Genomic DNA, 18,211 nt, shown 5'->3' with positions numbered 1-18,211 from the left:
GGCCTTGTGCCTCTCGGAGTCAGAAAGACCAGGGGCCGCCATCCTGGGGGCTCACCTAAGAGCCTGGGTCTATGGAAGACCAAGGTGAGGATGTAGGCCTCCAAACTGATGCTTAGTAATTACTGCCCCTGCCTTGCCTTGTGCCATGGAGCTTAAGACTCCTCAGGGGCTGGAACTAATTAATCCTCCACATCTCCAGGAGGGAAGGGAGCTCAGCCTTACCTTCATCACTCAGGTGAGACATCCTGGCTGGGAGGGAGAGCGAGCCCTCGCCCCTATCCCACCTCCACCATGGGGCGGGGATGTGGGGAGGCCTGAGGAGCCCAGATGAGGGTTCCCAGCCTGGGCTGGACAAAGAAAAGCAAGGCTAAAGGGGAAAGAAAGATTCCTGCTCTCTTTTAAACTAAAAGAGTTGTTTCCTGTAAAGCACACATGTGCACATTCATTTGTAACTCTTAGATACAGTTGAAAGTTATTGACTATTTTACGGTAATGGGACCGGTGCGGGTATTTAATACAGGTTTATGGAAGGAGAATGGGAGGCCACACAGAAAGGCATTTGCAACCTTTGATGGAGGACAGAACTCTGAGCCCGGCACCATGCTGTGTCCTTTAGTGCTGGTTTACTGAACGCTCACCCCCACATCAGGCGGGCATGACGATTATTCCTCCCATGCAGATGAAAATACTAGGAACAGAAGTGTGAGGTGACTTGCCCAAGGTCACACAGCTAGAAAGGGCAGAGGTAGGCTGTGAACCCATCTTAGTCTGACTCCAGAGCCCACGTGGGGTGTCACAGTTTTCTCCTGCCTCCCTACCTTTTGCCAGCCATGACCTGGAAGGGGTGTGTGGAAGCGGGAGGACATGGGGGGCTTGTGTGGTCTGGCCTTCTCACCAGAACTCGAGATCAACATGATGCCACAGAAAGGGCAGGAGTTAGGGGCTCAGGGTGCGAGTCCTGACTGCCACTTCCTAGCTGTGTGACCTCGGGCAGGTGACTTAGCCTTGCTGAGACTCAGCTTTCCCATCTGTAAAATGAGGAGAATCAGACCCCCTCAGAGAGGTACCGTGAGGAGGAAAAATAAAGGACTTTGCAAACTCTAACTTAGGGACGGGCAAACTGCAGCTGAGGGGCAAAGCCAGCCCGCAGCCTACTTTTGTAAATAAGATTTTATTGGAGTAAATAAATTTCTCATGCCTATTTGTTTATGTATTGCTGATGGCTGCTTTTGAGCTACATGGCAGAGACCCTATGGCCCACAAAGCCTAAAATATTTACTATCTGGCTGACTTGAGTACCAACCCCTGACCTTAGATGCTCTGAGAATGCAAGATACGACTGTGCCTCTGCAGACAGCATTATGCTTTTCCAGCATTATCCATCAGCTCTGGTTCTTATTCAGAATTGCCGCCCTCGACCCCTTACCCAAATGTAGGGGCTCATTTAAGACACATATCTGAAAAACAGAGCAAGCGACTCTCCTGAGAGTCAAGAAACCAGACCCCCACAAGCTATTGCAGAGCCCAGGATGGCTCTAGCCTACGACAGGCACCATGAAAAGTCGCTTCCAGGAACAGCCACTTACTTGCAGTTTTTACACTTGAGGCCAAAAAGCATCCCTTTCCCACAGACTGTGCACGTCTGAGACATCCAGTACTTGGTGGAAAACCTGTGGAAAAGAGACAGAAAATGTTCAAGGGCAAGGCGATGGTAACTGACCTATCTCTAGACGGATGAACTTAAAGTGTCCTTACCCACCTAAAGGGTAAGGACACAGACCCGGATTCCAGTTCTGCTTCTTCCAAGATACGTGACTTAATCAAGCTGCTTAACCCACTGCAGCCTCTGTCTCCTCATCTGTAAAGTGGGAATAATAACAGTACCCACCTCATAGGCTGTTGGGAGAGTTAAACGAAGCCACAGGCATGTCAATGGCTTCACACAGCACCTGGCACATAGTAAGCGCCCACTGAACTGGGGTGTGAGTATATTATTACCTGAACATTCATGACACTCATTCATTCATTCAACAAATATTGCTGGTGGCCTACTGTGTGCCAAGTTCAGTTCCGGGACAGAGCAATGGATGGGGCTGGAACTGTCCTCAGAGAACCGCAAAGCAAGGCGGGACCTCCAGGGAGTCCAGCTGAGCCCTTCCCCATCACGTCACCTGGAAGCTGAGACCCGAAACTTCAGTAGCAGAGTCCACTAAAGTGGAAGCTTTTCCGGACCATCAGCTCACCTCCCTCCCCAACCACCACCATTTGCTGCAAACAAAGGCAGTTTGAAGGCCTCCAATACACAGCTAGGAACCAGCGGGAACAGAGGTGCATTAGATTAACTTCCCAGGCCCCCCACTGGTGCCGGGTGCTTTCTTCCCCAAGAGATACCGGGCTGGGCCCAGGAAAGGACTGAAGGTTGCCGGGTCAGAGTTAATTTTCATTTTCAATTTCTGTCACCTTCAGCAGGAGTTGTATCTAATCTCCGCCGCCTCAGAGTGTCAAAATGAAAATCGGAAGTGATTATGTAACTGGGTGCCTGAGAATTTTGAGGGCAAGGCGGCATCCCTCTGCTGTACCATCTTGCCTGATTCGGGTCAGTCACTCTCCAAACAGAATGAGCCGCAGCAGGAAGCCTTCATGTCTGAGCGAATAACAACATTCTGAACAGAGACACTTGTTACTAAGAAAACTCCCCCTCCAGTTTTGGACGACGGGTTGGGTTAAGCCCCTTTCTGCCCCTTCAGCAGGGCCAGCGAGTTTGGCAGAGTCTGTTTTGCAGAATCCGGCAGCTCTGGGGGGTGGCAAACCGGCTTGTGATCCACCGACCAGCCAGCAATGCAGGAATCCAGGCAGCGGGAGTGGTAGGTGAAAGTTCTCCCTCCTTTCCAGCTCTTTCCCGTCCCCGGGCTCAGCTCTCCCTCTTCCCAAACTTTGGCTGAGGTGACTCTGAGGACAGCGGACGGGATGGGATTTTAATTTCATTTCTTCACCAAGGCTGGGATGAGTCCAGGTCTCTCCCCGCTGGCATTGAGCCCGGAGAGAAACACAGGGTAAGCCTGAAGAGTTATGGGGCACCCCAAGTCCCAGCCTGTCTAAGAAGATGTTCCTGATGCCCAAGATCATCAGGTCGTTTCCTTCCTCTGGGCATCAGCATTTAAATCTGAGGTACCACCAGGTCTGACATCAGAGCGCGAGAGAGCCTGGGGGCGGGGCTGAGGCAGGGGTGTGGCCCATCTGGGGGCGGGGCTGAGGCAGGGGCTGGGCCAATCCAAGAGTGTAGCTGAGCTGGGGGTGGACCTGAGCCAGGGGTGTGGCCAATGGGGGTGGAGCCGAGCCAGGGGGTGGAGCTGTGCCAGAGGTGTGGCCAACCCAGAGGTGGAGCTAAGCCAGGGGCGGGGCCCATCCAGGAGTGGAGCTGATCCGGGAGGCAGTGCAGAAGCAAACAAAAAAAGGCCCTTCTCTTTGATGCCTTTGTCCCTGTATCTCACCGCCTGACCACTGACGTGTCTATCGCGTATTTCTCACTGCTTTGTCCGCCGTTTTCTCATTTGAGGCTTAACAACTATCCTGTCAACATCTTTCTTTCAAAAACTGTTGACAAGATGCCATTCTGGGAGCGTGTGCTCATTGCTGCCTTGCCCCCGGCTACGGTGATGTGGCTGCTGCCGCTGGTGTTGCCCCTGTAACAGCCCTGCTCCCTCCGTACCGTCAGGGTCTGTTAACCCTCCACTAGACCACAAGCTCCCAAGGGCGCAGGCCTCGCGTCTGGCTCAGTGCTGCAGCCCTGCACAGAAATGCTCTACCAACACCAGTGGGAAGAATCCATGAACGAGTGAGCAAGTCCCTCAGCTAGTTCACAGGGGCCTCGGTGCAGAGAAAACTCTCAGCAGTAGCGTCAAAAGTGCTGAAGTTAATTAGCTTGTAGAGCCATCACTTAATCAGCCAGGGCCTCAGTTTCCCTATCTGTCAAATGGACATGACCACACTTGCGCTACTTACCCCACTGAGTTTGTGAGGATAATGAGACAAAATGTGGAAAGTTAAATTTGGAGAGTTAAAGAACTTCTTATAAGGGATGACTAGTAGACACAAATCTCCCTCCTGAAAAGGGCAGGTGTACCCCTGAAGAGGTTGTCCCGTGCACCCAACCGGGCTGGAGCTCTGGACTGCCCTCCACCTCATCAGAAAGTGCGCATCTCTGAGTTCAGCTTGCAATCTTGTATCTTCTGGGTGGGGAGACCCAAAATTAGGACATAAAGCATTTGTCTTAACAATGATGCTGTTTATTGTGTGGTTATTATGGGCCAGGTCCTTTGCTCAACACTTTAATATATTATCTCATTTAATCCTCATGCTATGACTAGGCAGAATTATTTGATGAGAAAATTGAGCCTCAGAGAGGTTAAGTAACTCCCTCAAGGTTGCAAAGCTTTACTACCTGGGATTGGGACACAGGTCAGTCTGACTCCTAGGCCCTGGCTTTTATCCACTATGTGCTAATTTTACAAGGGCCAGGTTAATAAGAAACAGAGATCTCAGTCCCCTGCCAAATCGAGGTTCAACCTGGCAGAGGAGAGAGCATGGTGACATAGGAGCTGGGGCAAAACACTCTGCCCAGCCTTTCCCCACCCCAGGGGTGAGAGCCCCCGGCCCTCACTGTGCTGGCAGATGGGTCCCAGTGCACACAGGAATCCAGCCTACCTGTGCTTGATGGAGTTGCCAAGGTCTCGGCGAGGGATCTGCGGGGACCAGCGTGGCACTGACAGTGTGTCTGCAGGGAGAGAAGAGAGGAGGAGAAGAGCCTGTTACACAGAGGGACAGAGGCTGGGGTGGGCTCCGGCCAAGGCCTGGAAGGAAGAGGGAGGCTCGCTGGCCTCAGGAAGGACACTGACCACCGACACTTGCTAAAGCAAAGCCAAGCAAAATGCTGGTTCAACTTCTTTTATCTTAACCCAGGCAAGGTCCCCTGGGCGGGGCAGCCAGGGAGTGCCGTGAAAGAAGTTAGCTGTGCAAAGAAAAACATGGAGCATCACTTCCATCTACAGAGTGTGTGCCAGGCACGTGCTAAGTGACTCACACGCCTTAGCTCCTTACGTCCTCAAAACAACCCTGAGGATAGGGTTGTTAGCATCCCAGCCTTACAGAGGAGGAAACTGAGGCTTGGAGAGAGGAAGTCATTTGCTCAAGCACATACGCCTTGTAGACTGCATAGCAGCCGTGACTCCAGGCTTGAGGGACCGTAGAGCATGGACCCTTGCATGCAAAGTTCTAATGCGGCAGATTCCAAATGCCAGTCATACAAATACCACTTCCTAACCTTTGTCATGCCGCTGCACAACCCATAACGTTATCTACTTAATATTTTAGGTTGACTTCTTTTTTTTTGTTTAAATACATTTATTTTAAAAGCAAACTCTATATGGAAAACCAGTATTGCTTTCTGTATACTGTAGGTAACTAAAATACATCCAATCAGGTACCACCTAAACTCATGCTAGAATAAGTGGGTGGATTGATGAGTGGATGGATGAGTGGTTGGCTGGGTGGGTGGATGGACAGATGGCTAGATGGGTGGATGGATTGGTAGATGGATGGGTAGAAGGGTGGGTGGATGGATGGGTGGGTGGGTGGATGGATGGATGGATGGATGGATGGATGGATGGGTAGGTGTGTGGAAGGGCTGGTAGGTGGGTGGACGTATGGATGGATAGACGAATGGATGGATAGATTGCTGGATGAATGGGAATGAGGAAGGAATAACCACACAGAATTCAGACTAGGTGCCTGTCCCCATCTGGTCTTTTCTTCCATACCTTAGACTAAGTCCCAGCCACTTGTACTATCATTCCACCTGTGACTGAGTTCCAGGACTTCTGCTGCAGACTGTGAGCACTGGCCCCTAACTTCACTCTACTGCCCAGCAGCCTGCACCACCCTCCTCACAGACCTCGAAGGCCCCAGAGAGGTGTGAAACAACAGCAGAAATGAACTAGTGCTGCCTGTGAAATCTCCACCAGCTAGGGAGAGAAGAAGCAAGTGGCTGACCCACACGCCAGCTCTCATTTCTCAGGCCAGACGGATGGAGCCAGCCCCCTGTATGCGGAACTGCAAACGCACACCGCATTTTTCACAGCAATTGTTATGGAGTGGTACGCTCACTGGGGAGCTGGGCATGTCTGACCCCATCAGGGAGCATTTAACCCCCAACCCATTCACTCCTCTCTTCTCTCTAATGACACTGTCCGCAGCCATGTGAAAGCTGCTTCCAGAAACCCCAGTTCTGCCCTTGAAAAGCTGGGACCCTTTCAGGGAGAGCTAATGATTTCCCAAGCCCCACAGGGCAGAGAAAAATCAAGAGGGAGAGAGCACGATATATAAATCAGAATTGTAGCCAGTGGACTTTCCTCTAGTTTAACTAAAAACTAAATGTCATCAAATCCAAGCCCATTTTATTACTTGTTTCAGTTTCTGAGGAAACAAAAAAGACAAGAAAAAAAATTTAAAAGAGAGAGAAAGAGGATTCTTTCCATTCTTATCTCCTTTGGGGAATGAAGAAGTCAGATTCGGAAGGAAGGATGTTACCTGCTAACTCCTTAAAATGCTTTCTCCAGTGCGGGGGGTGGGACGGCTGTGCTGGAGAGGAAGGGTGAGCTCAGACGCACAGCCTCCTCATGGAGAATCTACCAAACCAGGGGTGCCAAAAGGTTTCATTAGTAGTGGCTGTCTAGAAAGGTGCGTTGAGAAGGATTCTGAGGCTCAATAGGAAAGAGCACCAAGATTGATTAGCAATGTCTGCCATGGGTGAAGAATAAGGTAGTACCAACAAGTCTGCATATATTTGCCACTCCTACATGGACAGGGAACACATCTTCATCTTTGCATCACTGCCTCATAGCATAGTGCCTGGGCGAAGTAAGTACTTAATACACGTTTGCTGAATCCAAGATTATTATAATAGAAACACTGAGTTTATCAATCACTCAAGATGTGTTAGGCATTATGCTGTGCAGTTTAGACCTGGAAGCTCTGTCTCTCTGCAGTCAGTGTTCTCATTATTATTCCCACTGTACAAAGGAACACACAGGAGCTCAGAGAGGTGCAGTGAGTTGCTAAAGGTCACACAGCCAAGCGTTAGCAGAACCTCAACGAGTAACTGCAATTGTTTGCAAGTTCTGCAAAAGCCCCTGCACCTGTGTTCTCAACCAGGAGCATTTTGCCCCCCAGGGACATTTGGCAATGTCTAGAGACATTTTTGGTTGTCACGCTGGGGTGGGTGGGTGATCCTACTGGTATCTAATGGGTAGAGGCTAGGGATGCTGCTCAACATCCTACAATCACAGGACAGACCCCTACATCAAAGAAATATCTATACCCCCAGCTCCAAATATCTATAGTGCCAAGGTTGAGAATCCCTGGTCTAGATGTTTCCATTCCTCTAGCCACCTCCCCACCCTCATCCTCCCACAAAAAGCCCTGAGATGGTACTTCTGAAACTCAAGTCAGCAGAAAACAAATCTTCTTTTATTATAAGCACATCTCACTGTTAGATTCATATCCTAGTTATTCTGTTATTCTCAATTACAGCACCTTCTCAAAAAAGTAGAAGTAATTAAGTTTAGTAGTTTGGATTCATTTCCCAATATCTGGTGGCAGGGGTGAGTGCTGTCAATTACATTAAGCGGCTGCAGGATCATCAGTCTCAAGCAATAATAACCTCTGCACAGCTTCATACGTGGGTGTGAAGATCTGAACTTTGAGATCCTCTCTTTACTTTCTTCGTTTGGATTTCATTAAATTTGCCAGCGCAAGCCTTCAAGCAAAGGAAAACTGTTTAAAGGGAAGGGGGGAAAATCTATGAAAATCCAAGCTTTATCATAACAGAGAAGGCAAACAGCATTTACAGCAATTAAACTGATACAGAAACTTCTGTTTAACAATCTAAGCGCCTATTAAGATGTCTCCATGGCTGAACAAAAGCTTCTTTTCTACTCTAATTTTCTGATAACAAGTCATGCAGACAGGAGGCTGAATTGTATGCATCCCCAGTGCCTTTGGTCCCAGGGGTAAAATGAGACATTTCTTCTTGCATATTTTATTTCCAGTGCATGGAAAGGAAAAGTGTCGGAGGAAAGGAGGGCTCTTCTCCTCTTCTATAGGTCCGGCTGTCGATGTCCTCTCAAAAGTGCCTCCATATAGAAGGGAATAGAGCAGGAGCCCTGGTCTTGGAAACCAGCTTGCTACCCAGATAGACAAACAGGAGCCTCGACGGAAGCAACTGGTATTCATAAAGCATTCCCGCTGTGTAGAGCTTTAATGAAAAACGCAGGCTCTGACCTGGGAGATGGAACTCGGGCTAACAGAGGAGCCAGGCAAGGGAAAAACATTTAAAAATATTTCACATATGACAACAGGTAAAATCTAGGTGACAGGATGAAGGAAGAGGAGGAAAAAGAATAGGAGGAAAAAAAGTAAGAATAATAAGAAAATAAGAAATAAGAAAAATAATAATAGATTTGCTTTTTGTTGAGTGTTACCTTGTGCCCAGCACTATTGCCAAATAAGACTTTTACATATATTATCTCATTTAATCCATTCACTGCAGTGTATGGATGCATGTAATGTAGCGGCTATGATTAGCGCTGTTTCACCAACAAGGAAATCAAAAAGTTATGCCATTTGCTCAATTACACACTGCAATTATAGGCCAGGGGTTTTTAATTCAGAGGCTGAATATTGAGCTAGGGCTTAATAAATGACAGCCAATTTCATCCCCATTTCACAGATGGGAACACTGAGGCTTAGAGCAATAAGCAATTGTCTATAGCTAATAAGTGACTGAGTTGGGACTTGAACCACAAACAGGAACAACCTGGATGCTTCTAGTCCAGACTCCCCTCCAGATCCATGGAGATCACCCATCCTATACTGTCCATGCCTCCTACCTCTGTCTGGGAAAAGCAAAGGAAACAATGAGCATCCACCCTTTTAAGCTCAGGGAAGGGCCGCAGTGGCCTGGAAGGTGGTGATAATAGTACGCTCTTCATTCCTTCTGTCACTCATGCAGTTATTCAATCAATATTTTGTTGAGCAGAAGAATGCCCCTTTCCCCTGCAAATATATCCACATCCTAATTCCTGGAACCTGTGTGTTACCTAACAGGCAAAAAGAGATTTTGCAGATGTGATTAAGGTAAGGATCTTGAGATGGGGAGGGACCCTGGATCATCCCGGTGGGCCTGATGTAGTCATAAGGGTCCTTATAGGGGAAAGAGGGAGGCAAGAGGGTCAGAGTTAGGGAAGGAGATGTGACGATTGCTGGCTTTGAGGATGGGAAGGTGCCAACAGCCAAGGAACGCAGCAGCCTCTGGAAGCTGGAAAAGGCAAGAGAATGGATCCTCCCCTAGAGCTTCCAGAAGGAACCAGCCCTGCTGACACCTTGATTTCGGACTTCTGACCTCCAGAATTGTAAGATAATAAATTTGTGTTGTTTTAAGCCACTGGACTTGTGGCAATGTGTTACAGCAGCCATAGGCAACCGACACAGCACTCATCCTGTGCCAGGTATGGTTTATGGTTTTACAAACTGGGGGTATGGTGAACAGGATAAAGTCTTCCGAGCTTAGAGTCTAGAAGGGGGAGCCAGAAAGTAAATTAGTAAACAAATAAAACTCCAAGATAATTTCAGACATTAATACATTCCATGAGGGAAATGAAACAGCACGGACTTTGGGGTTTGTTTTTTAAGGAAGGAGAACCTCGAAGTGTATTAGAACAGAGGCGGGATGCTGTGTGCAGCCTCACACGTTGAAGAGCTCCCTCTGGCGGCCGAAGGGAGAATAGGCCGGCAGCCTGTGCCACAAACAGGAGTAGAGCGACCCCCACCACGGGCGGCCCCCCCGCCCCCCCCCCCCCCCCCCCGCCTTGGCTCCCCACCCCATCCCCACCAGGGTCCAGAGCATCAGCCCTGACCCTTACAAGGCCATCCGTCTCCAGCCCAGGTCATTCCCACTTGAGCGATCATGATCCCACTAGCAGCCCCCATAAAATACACACCCCAGAGTAATCAGTCCACTGCCTGGCCCGGGAGCAATGCTGTCTCCTGTATTTTACGTATCTCAAGTGGGGATACACATCTCCATTTATTCCAAACAACCCTATGAGGTTATATCCCCAGGTTACAGGTGGGAAAATGAGGATGACTTAGTTGTTCCAAGTCCTATAGCCATATTTGGTGGGCTTCAAAGTTGAACCCAGTTTCTTATAAAACTAAAGCCGTGTTACCATCCCCCCAACATACACACCACATTACCTTCCCATACCATGTCTCCTTCTGAGACAAGTGTAAAAATTATTGTTTACATCATGCAGTCCTCCAGTTGGAAAGGATCACAAGAAACTGTCTATTGCAGTCTCTGAGTCTCTAATCCCTCTTGGATAGAAGAGGAGCTACCCCATCCTGACATGTTTCCATGGAGATAAAGACCTCTCAGCACATAATACTATTAATAATTACAGCTAACATTTATTGAGCACCTACTGCATGGCAGGACCCAGATTAAGTGCTTTAGATGTATTATTTCACTTAATCTCCCTAACTCCATTTTAGATGGTAGAGCTGGGGTTTGGGCTGGCACTGTCAAACCCCAGAGCTCACCCTCTGAAATACCATAGATGACATGGAAGCTCCAAGCTGCCCTTAAGCTTCCAGCCCAGGGACATGACAGACTGAGTGACAACTTAACAGTGGTGCTGCCTTCAATTCAAGTGGCAGATTCTCTGGGCTCAAAGATACCTGAAACTAATAAAACTTAGGCCATTACACTTTTCTTTAGGGGCCACAGGCCGGTCGCCAGCTAAAATCCCACTGATTTATCCAAGGTGCCAACCAATCCTTGGCTAAAGCTGCTCATAATATTATTCACATGGCGGGGAATAACTTTATTTGCTTTAATATCCAATTCAAATATATCAGATCTAAAAGTGTTTTAATTATACGCTGTCTCTAAAGGTTACAGCTCCATGATGCTTCAAGGGCAAATCGAGTTTCTTCATGTATTTGACATAATTTTTTCCATGAGACAACTACAGCCCACTTCCCAAGATCCAGATTGCATCATCTGGGGGCTGTGACAGCTATGGAGGCATCTGGGGAACCACTTAGCACTAGAGAGTGTGTCAAGGAGGGTGGCCTGGCTGCCACGTCATGGGGGAAGAAATAAGGCAGTGGGGATTGACAGTGATAAGAGAGGCTAGGAGCAAGTAAGGACAGTGCTGTTCACTCTTGATGGAAGAGACCATTCAGAGGAGATTCTGAGGGATCCCCACGGCATCAAGGCAAAACAGAGGGGTGGGGCAAAGCTACCTGCCTATAAATAGGAATATTGCAGGAATGGAGGTATCAGGGTCAAACCAATCCACATGTACATGGGGTTTAACTAGTGACAAGGTCTTGACTGTAGACCTCCTTTGGAGACAGAGCAGCATACTTCATTTCTGAACGGAAAGGGGCTCCAGGTCATTAACTTGCCCAGTGGAGTGTAGGAGAGACCGTGGGACTGTGCAGACGTGGGACAGTGGGCAGACCTGTGTTCAGACATCAGCTCTGCCATGTACTAGCTATGAGACTGTGGGTACTTTCACCTCTCTGAGTCTCTATTTGTTTCCTGTAAAAAGGGGGCCAAAATACCTCCCTCATAGAATTGTTAGGAGGATTAAGTGGGGTAATATCATTGGAACAGCACTCAGCTGAGTGTCTGACATATTCTTGTTATTATTGTTTTTGTTATTGTCATCCTCACTCTGACTTAACACACCAGTTAGAACATGACAGAGCTCTCCATGGACCATGATTTAGAGTGGGGGTTGGCAAACTATGACCCCCAGCCAAATTCAGCCCATCACCTGCTTTTGTAAATAAATTTTGATTGGCACACAGCCACACCCACTCATTTACATATCATCTGTGACTGCTTCTGCACTGCACCAGCAGAGTTGAGTAATTGTGACAGAGACGATATGGCCCACAAAGCCAAAAATAATTATTACCTGGCCCTTTATAGAAAAGGTGTGCTAACCCCTGATTTAGAGCTCTGTAGCTCATTTCCTTGGCTCATTAGCAGAGAGATATTTTTTCTTTTTCTTTTCTTTCCCCAGCTTTATCGAGGTATAATGGACAAATGTAAGATACTTAAAGCATACAACATGATGACTTGATATATACGTACATTGTGAAAGATGTTTTTCTTTGGAGCCAGAAGACCTGGGTTGAAGACCTACTCTGGCACTTACAAGGTAGGACGCCTTGGACAAGCGGCCTGCATTCTCCAAGCCAAAATGTGCAAGACCACTTGGTGTCACCCCCTCTGCTCACTTAATCCTAGCACCCTGGGGGGGGGGTGTTCCTTCAATGCCCATTTGAAGAAGGGAGGAGCGAGGCACAGTCAGACCTGTAAGCAGCCAAAATTCTAACCCATACTGGTCTCCCCTCAAACCTGTGTTCTTTCTAGCCCTCACTGTCTCCTGGTAGAATAATCCGTGACGAGGCAATGCCTCTGATTACATGCCACTGCTGAAATCCATGTCAGCTCATGAAGGCAGAGGGAAAGGCAAATTAACTCTCTCTGCTCATGACTTCTGTCTGGGCTAATTAATACGATTATCCAGTTGTCACTTTATCAGAGCAGAGAGAATACCTTGAGGATGTGTAAGTTACCATTGGAGGGAAGGCGGTGCTAGCCCAAGGGGGCTAGATCGAGAGAGCGCCCTCCTGGGAGTGTCTCCAGGTAGAAGCCTACCTTGGTGAGACAGATGAGTGGTGAGGGCACTGAGCAAACGGCAGCACAGCAGACAGAAGGCTGATTTGTGGGGCAGGAAAGTGCAGAGGATGTGAAGGGGAGGCAGCACAGAGAGTCGCAATCAAAGTTCTCCTTCCCTCATGCCTGGTTAAAATTTTTAAAAAACGGTGCAGCCAAACTGGAAGCACCTTCAGGATCTAGTGAGAAAACTAGAATGTATTTATTCTAATATCTCTCTCCAGAATCACTCTCCTCTTGTTAAAAGACCATCACCACCTCGTGTCTGAGTCCTGGCTGGTAAGGGCTGAGCTGGAATCCCCTGAATTCCCCCTAAATCAAATGTGTGTACAGTGCTAACATCACGCCCTCTCCCAGGGAGAGATGTGAATCCTGGAGTCATCACCTGTGATTTATCTCAGCCCCCTCAGATGGCCTCAATTAAATTTCACTGCTGGTAAAGAAAGAGAAGATGGCTGAGGCACTTAATTATATTTTATAATGTGCTCACTGCTGAATTGATTAAAGTGTATCAGAGATTTTTAACCTCATAACCAAACAATGGGAGACCTGGGTACCATGCGAGTAATTATCTTCCTTTTAGGGACGATAGATGCAGAGTCCAGGATGTTAACAGTAGGTCAGGTGTGCGTGCAGGGGGTGTGGGGGCAGCCAGGCTCATGGCAGGGGAGCATAACAAGGAAAGTGAGGTGGTGGGTCTCTAATTGCACGAGACCACCCCACAGACTGGAGGGGGAGTGACCTTAATTATCAATCTCCCCTCAATTCTAAAAACGAGACCTATTAGGAAACCTTTCTTCCTTCTCCCGCATCCCTACCCCAAACCTTCCTCTCGAATTTCCCTTTGTTGTAATTTTACTGCTCTGGTCTGGAAAGAGGAGGAGCTCATCCAGAAGTGTCAAAATCATTTTATGTAATAAGATAAAATTAAAATACAAAAAAGGGAATAAAATCTAGAAATCCAGAAGAATCTCATTAGGATAATGGATCCACCTTGGTTTGTTTGGGAAGTGCGTGGGAAATAAATTATCAATAAGGAAATAGGAGTGGTGCTTCTGGAGTTGGGGGAGCTGCATGGATCACTTCAATATGAGCCTGAGGGTGGGCTTGCTGTATCCAAAATCATTGTCTTAAGGACCTCCATTATCGCATTGTATCTACCTAAGTGACTAAGAAAGGTCAGGCAAGGAGGAAGAATATGCCGATCCCAGGCCAAAGAGGAAGAAATGCTCCCTGCATCTGAGAGAGCAGCAGGCCAGCACTAAGGGCCAGTCCTGGGCTTAAAATCACTGATGGCCCCATTGCTGTCCCCAGCCCCCGCCCGGCCCTCCCTGAGTCACGTTCACACCCGATATGCTGTTTTGCCCCTCCCACCTTCAAAGATGCTATTCTCTCCGTCTAGAACATTCTTCTGCACGCCCTTCCTTACTTCTCTTAGCGTGACTCATGCCAACTCTTCCTCCAAGATCCAGCTCAGGCACAGCTCCTCCAGGAAGCCCTCCCTGAATGCACAGGGGTGGACACTCCTGCTATGACCCTCCTGTAGCATCCTGTGCTTGCCTCTCTGGGCCCCTCACTTCATTGTACGGAGAGACTCTGCTTACAAATCTGTTCTCCCCATCACCACACTTGACCATGAGCTCCTGGGGGCAGGAGCTGCCAATCACGCATCTTTACGTGTTCAGTGTCTCATGCACGTTTGGCTTAAAGCTAAGAGGTAAGGGTTTTTCTTGCTAACTCCAGCAAAAATAATCCAGCAGCCCAATCCTCTGAATGGAGGCTTCACTTCTCCACACCTGCAGGGCCTGGGCCAGTCAGGGGTCTCAGGACCCCGGAGCCCCTCTCTGCCCTGACCAGCCCCCCCAACACCTCCAGCCCCAGCTCTTAGGCTCTGACTTGCGGCTGGGACCTCGGCTGGGGTGGCTGACCAAACGAAGCCCATCTGCCCCAAAAGGGAGTCCACCACTTCCTCTCTCAAACCTCGCTCCACTTGCCTGTCTCTCCAGGGCCCCCCAGTTTCCCCGGCCACTGGGGTCGGGACCCTGGAACGTCTTCAGCTCCTCCTGACTCTCGCCTGTAATGGGTGCCATGGACAGAGCCACTCTGGAGGGCACACTTGCGATTCTTGTCAGTTTTCACAGTCAGTCCTCTCAGCCACTCCTCAGGAAGGTCTAGTATCAGTCCCATTTTACAGATGAAGAAACTGAGGCTCTGAGAGCTTCAAACAGAGAAGCAGAGGGCTCAAAAGAATGAGGCTCGGAGTTAGAAAGACCTGGGTTATTTATTGTCCCGCTTCTGCCACCAACTTGGCAAGTTACTGATCTTCCCCGAGCCGCAACATAGCAACAATGATAATAGCTAACCTGGGCCAGGCGGTGCCAAGTCAGCGCTCCCCTAATTGTCAGCATACTGGAACCATTGGAGGCCTGCACCCCTCTCCCACATTGTGATTTAATTCAGAGGTCAGCAAACTAGGTCCATGGGCCAAATCTGGCCCACAGCCTGTTTTTTACGAATAAACTTTTATTGACACACAGCCATGCCCCTTGTCAATGGCTGCTTTAGCACTATAAGGGCAGAGTTGAGCAGCCACGACAGAGACCATATGGCCCACACTGCCCAAAATATTTACTAGCCGGCTCTTTAATAAAAAGTTTTCTGACCCTTGATTTAATTGTGCTGGGGTATGGCTTGGCTTTGAAATTTTTAAAAGGTCTCCAGGTAATACTAACGTGCAGACAAGTTTGGGGACCACTGGCCTAAGTGTTTTATCTGCATTAGCTCATTGATTCTTCACAGCTCCATCTATTTCATTCCTTCCTGTATCCTCAGCAACCAGCACAGGGATGGGCACAGAGTGGCATCTCCACAAATATTTATTGAATGAATGGATAAATAAACAAATAACCCACTCTTCGAGGTAGTATTAATGATCCCATTTTGCAAATGGGGAAACTGAGGCTCAGAGCTCCCTTAAGGAAAATGTCCTTCTGGGATTTGAACCTAGATCTCTGTGCCTGCAGAGCCCCATTTGGGAGCACTATGGTTTCCCTTCAGATATTTAGAAAGGAGGAGAGAGCACCAGCAGAGTTGTGAGGGGTCTTCTTGTGCACCCTTCCTGGGAGAGAAGCCTTGAGCATGAGGGGAGGCGGCCTGGAGACCCGGAGAAACTCAGAGGCGCGGCCGGCAATGCAGAGCCATCTCAGACCACACAGATACAGGACCTGTCTCCTTGACCCGAAGGAAAATGCTAATTGGAAGAGGCTGGCTTACTGCGCCTGACTCAGGCTTAAATGAGGACAAAACTAGAGTTGACAGACAGAGGCCCCACGCTGCCATCACGGCAAATGTCCCTGTGAAGGGAGAAAACAGCCAGCCCTGTGCTCCATCAACTTCAATTGTAAATGGTCTCATATTGAAATAAACCAACAGAAACAGCAGCATCTGTGACAGGCGTGGGGCGAGGGGAGGTGGGGGGCATGTAGACCACAGGCTGCGATCTGCAAGTTGGGCTTGACATCTGGACCCAGAAATGGGCGAAAGACGCGTTCGTGGACTGCTTGTCTGCAATCCGGGTGGCCCAGCGGCCCACATTCCCTCTTTTGCCTAAGAGGCAGAGGGACAAAATGCAATTAATTTGCAGGTGCAGACCTGAGTCGCAATGCTGCTTCTGCCCTTGTGATTCTTGTGTCTTCTGCTCTTTGGATCTCCTCCTCTGAAAAATGAGAGTGATAAAATCCATCTTGCAGAGTTTCCCTAAGAATCGGGTACCAGCATATGAAGCAAGTGCCCGGCACATAGTAGGTGGACAATAAAAGGCTGCTTTCTCCTTGAGCAACCCAGGTGCTGATTTCCAGCTTTCCTAGGCAGTCCTTCTCCCTGGCCTGAGAAGACAAAGCCGGGCTCTTTTGGGAATGAGGCCACGACTCTACGGAGAAATAGTGGTGAGTTATGGGGAGCGCAGAACTGTCTAGATCCCTCTGGCCATTTATTCCCCTCCTATCATCCTGTTCTCAGAGCCAGTCCGTAGCCCTAGCTCGCCCCGTTGTGATGGATGGAGCTTAAGTTCCTCGCACACTACATCATCAATTACTTACATATTTATTGCCTTGAACCGAGTTTATGGATCTTAAATCAGAGCCTTTTGAAGTTGCCTGAGCTGAAATTCTCCCCCAATGGAAATGTGGTGTTTTGCAATTATGCAGCCACCCTGTAGTTAATGTTCGATGGAAGTTAATTGTCCATAGAACAAAGGGCTGCTGAGATGTTCCCCATACAGTCATTCCATGGAATTTACCACCTGAGTGGGCTGAGCAGGAACAGACCGGGCGAGCTTAGTGGGCGAGACCGCAATCCGACTTGAAGAAACCCAAGACAGCACACATCCTCGGGTCTGAACTTCAGGCAATAGATTCCCTCCCTCTCTCAGTTCCCTGATGTTCAAAGCGTTGTCCAAAGAGGTGTCACACTGTCTGTAGGTGGCAGACATGGTGGAGACAGCCTTGTGATGGATAATATTCCAAGGTCAAGATGGGGTGTCCATATTCCAAAGCATCCCTAAATGGGGCTGAGGTGATGGAGATGGGACAGGTCCTGGTCCTGATGTGGCAGCCCTGAAGGTGAGGCCACTGAGACAGGCGACCTCTGCTGCCACAGGCCCACTTTTATCAGTGAGAAGTGTTGTCAGTATTGGGGCTACAGAGAATCCTCACCTCCAAGAACTTGGAGATAAGGAAGGAAGTTGACCATCCAGAAGTGAAACTAGCCCAACCCCTAATGGATCAGAGAACAGAGAAACTCATTAACCTAAACTGTTAATTTAGGTTCTGTTAATTTAGGGGTTCCCAACATGGGCAATGGTGCCCCCCAGGGAACAAGTGGCAGTATCTGGAGACATTGGGGGGGTTCACAACTTGGGGGGGTGCTACTGGCATCCAGTGGGTAGAGGCAGGATGCTGTTAAACATCCTACAATGCACAGGACAGGTCCCAACACAAAGAATTATCCAGCTCCAAGCTGCAATATAGCTGTGAATCTTTGCCCAAAGAGTCAGGAAGGGACCTAGATCCAGAACCTGATAGAATCAAATTAAATATTGGACAGATCAAAAAAGGGGCTCAGTCAACTGTGAACGAGAGACAAAGGGAATCGAGAGGGTGGATGTTGGCTTGACCCTCTCAGCCCATCCAAGGGACAGAGGTCTTTGGCACCGGAGCCCATTCCTTCTTCTAGTAACAGCCTCCTGGTGTTCCATGGGGAAACCATCCTTCTGGCATCTCAGTCCTAGAGTCCAGGGCAGGCCGACTCTCCCTTCCAGTCCTGGGCAGGGGTTTGACCCAGGCATGGTAAGTCCAAAGCGTTCCAACTCCTCGACCACTGTGATTGGGTCAGGGGTAG

The 18,211-nt window shown here is 48.7% G+C and overlaps 1 protein-coding gene across 1 annotated transcript in view; it reads right to left on the bottom strand.

The window, feature by feature from the left end:
* Positions 1 to 18,211, bottom strand: part of KSR2 (kinase suppressor of ras 2) — a 402,219-nt gene that overhangs the window by 99,920 nt on the left and 284,088 nt on the right. Inside the window, exons 6-7 of the mRNA XM_087424142.1 lie at positions 4,705 to 4,774; positions 1,587 to 1,670 (exon numbers count right to left, since the gene is read on the bottom strand). Of these exons, the coding sequence (XP_087280268.1) occupies positions 1,587 to 1,670; positions 4,705 to 4,774 (154 nt within the window). The remainder of the gene's footprint in view (positions 1 to 1,586; positions 1,671 to 4,704; positions 4,775 to 18,211) is intronic.

This window comes from Ceratotherium simum, chromosome 35, assembly GCF_057802395.1.
Source record: "Ceratotherium simum simum isolate JZ-2026a chromosome 35, ASM5780239v1, whole genome shotgun sequence".
NCBI classification, from domain to species: domain Eukaryota; kingdom Metazoa; phylum Chordata; class Mammalia; order Perissodactyla; family Rhinocerotidae; genus Ceratotherium; species Ceratotherium simum.
This window is presented reverse-complemented; position numbering and strand designations above follow the sequence as displayed.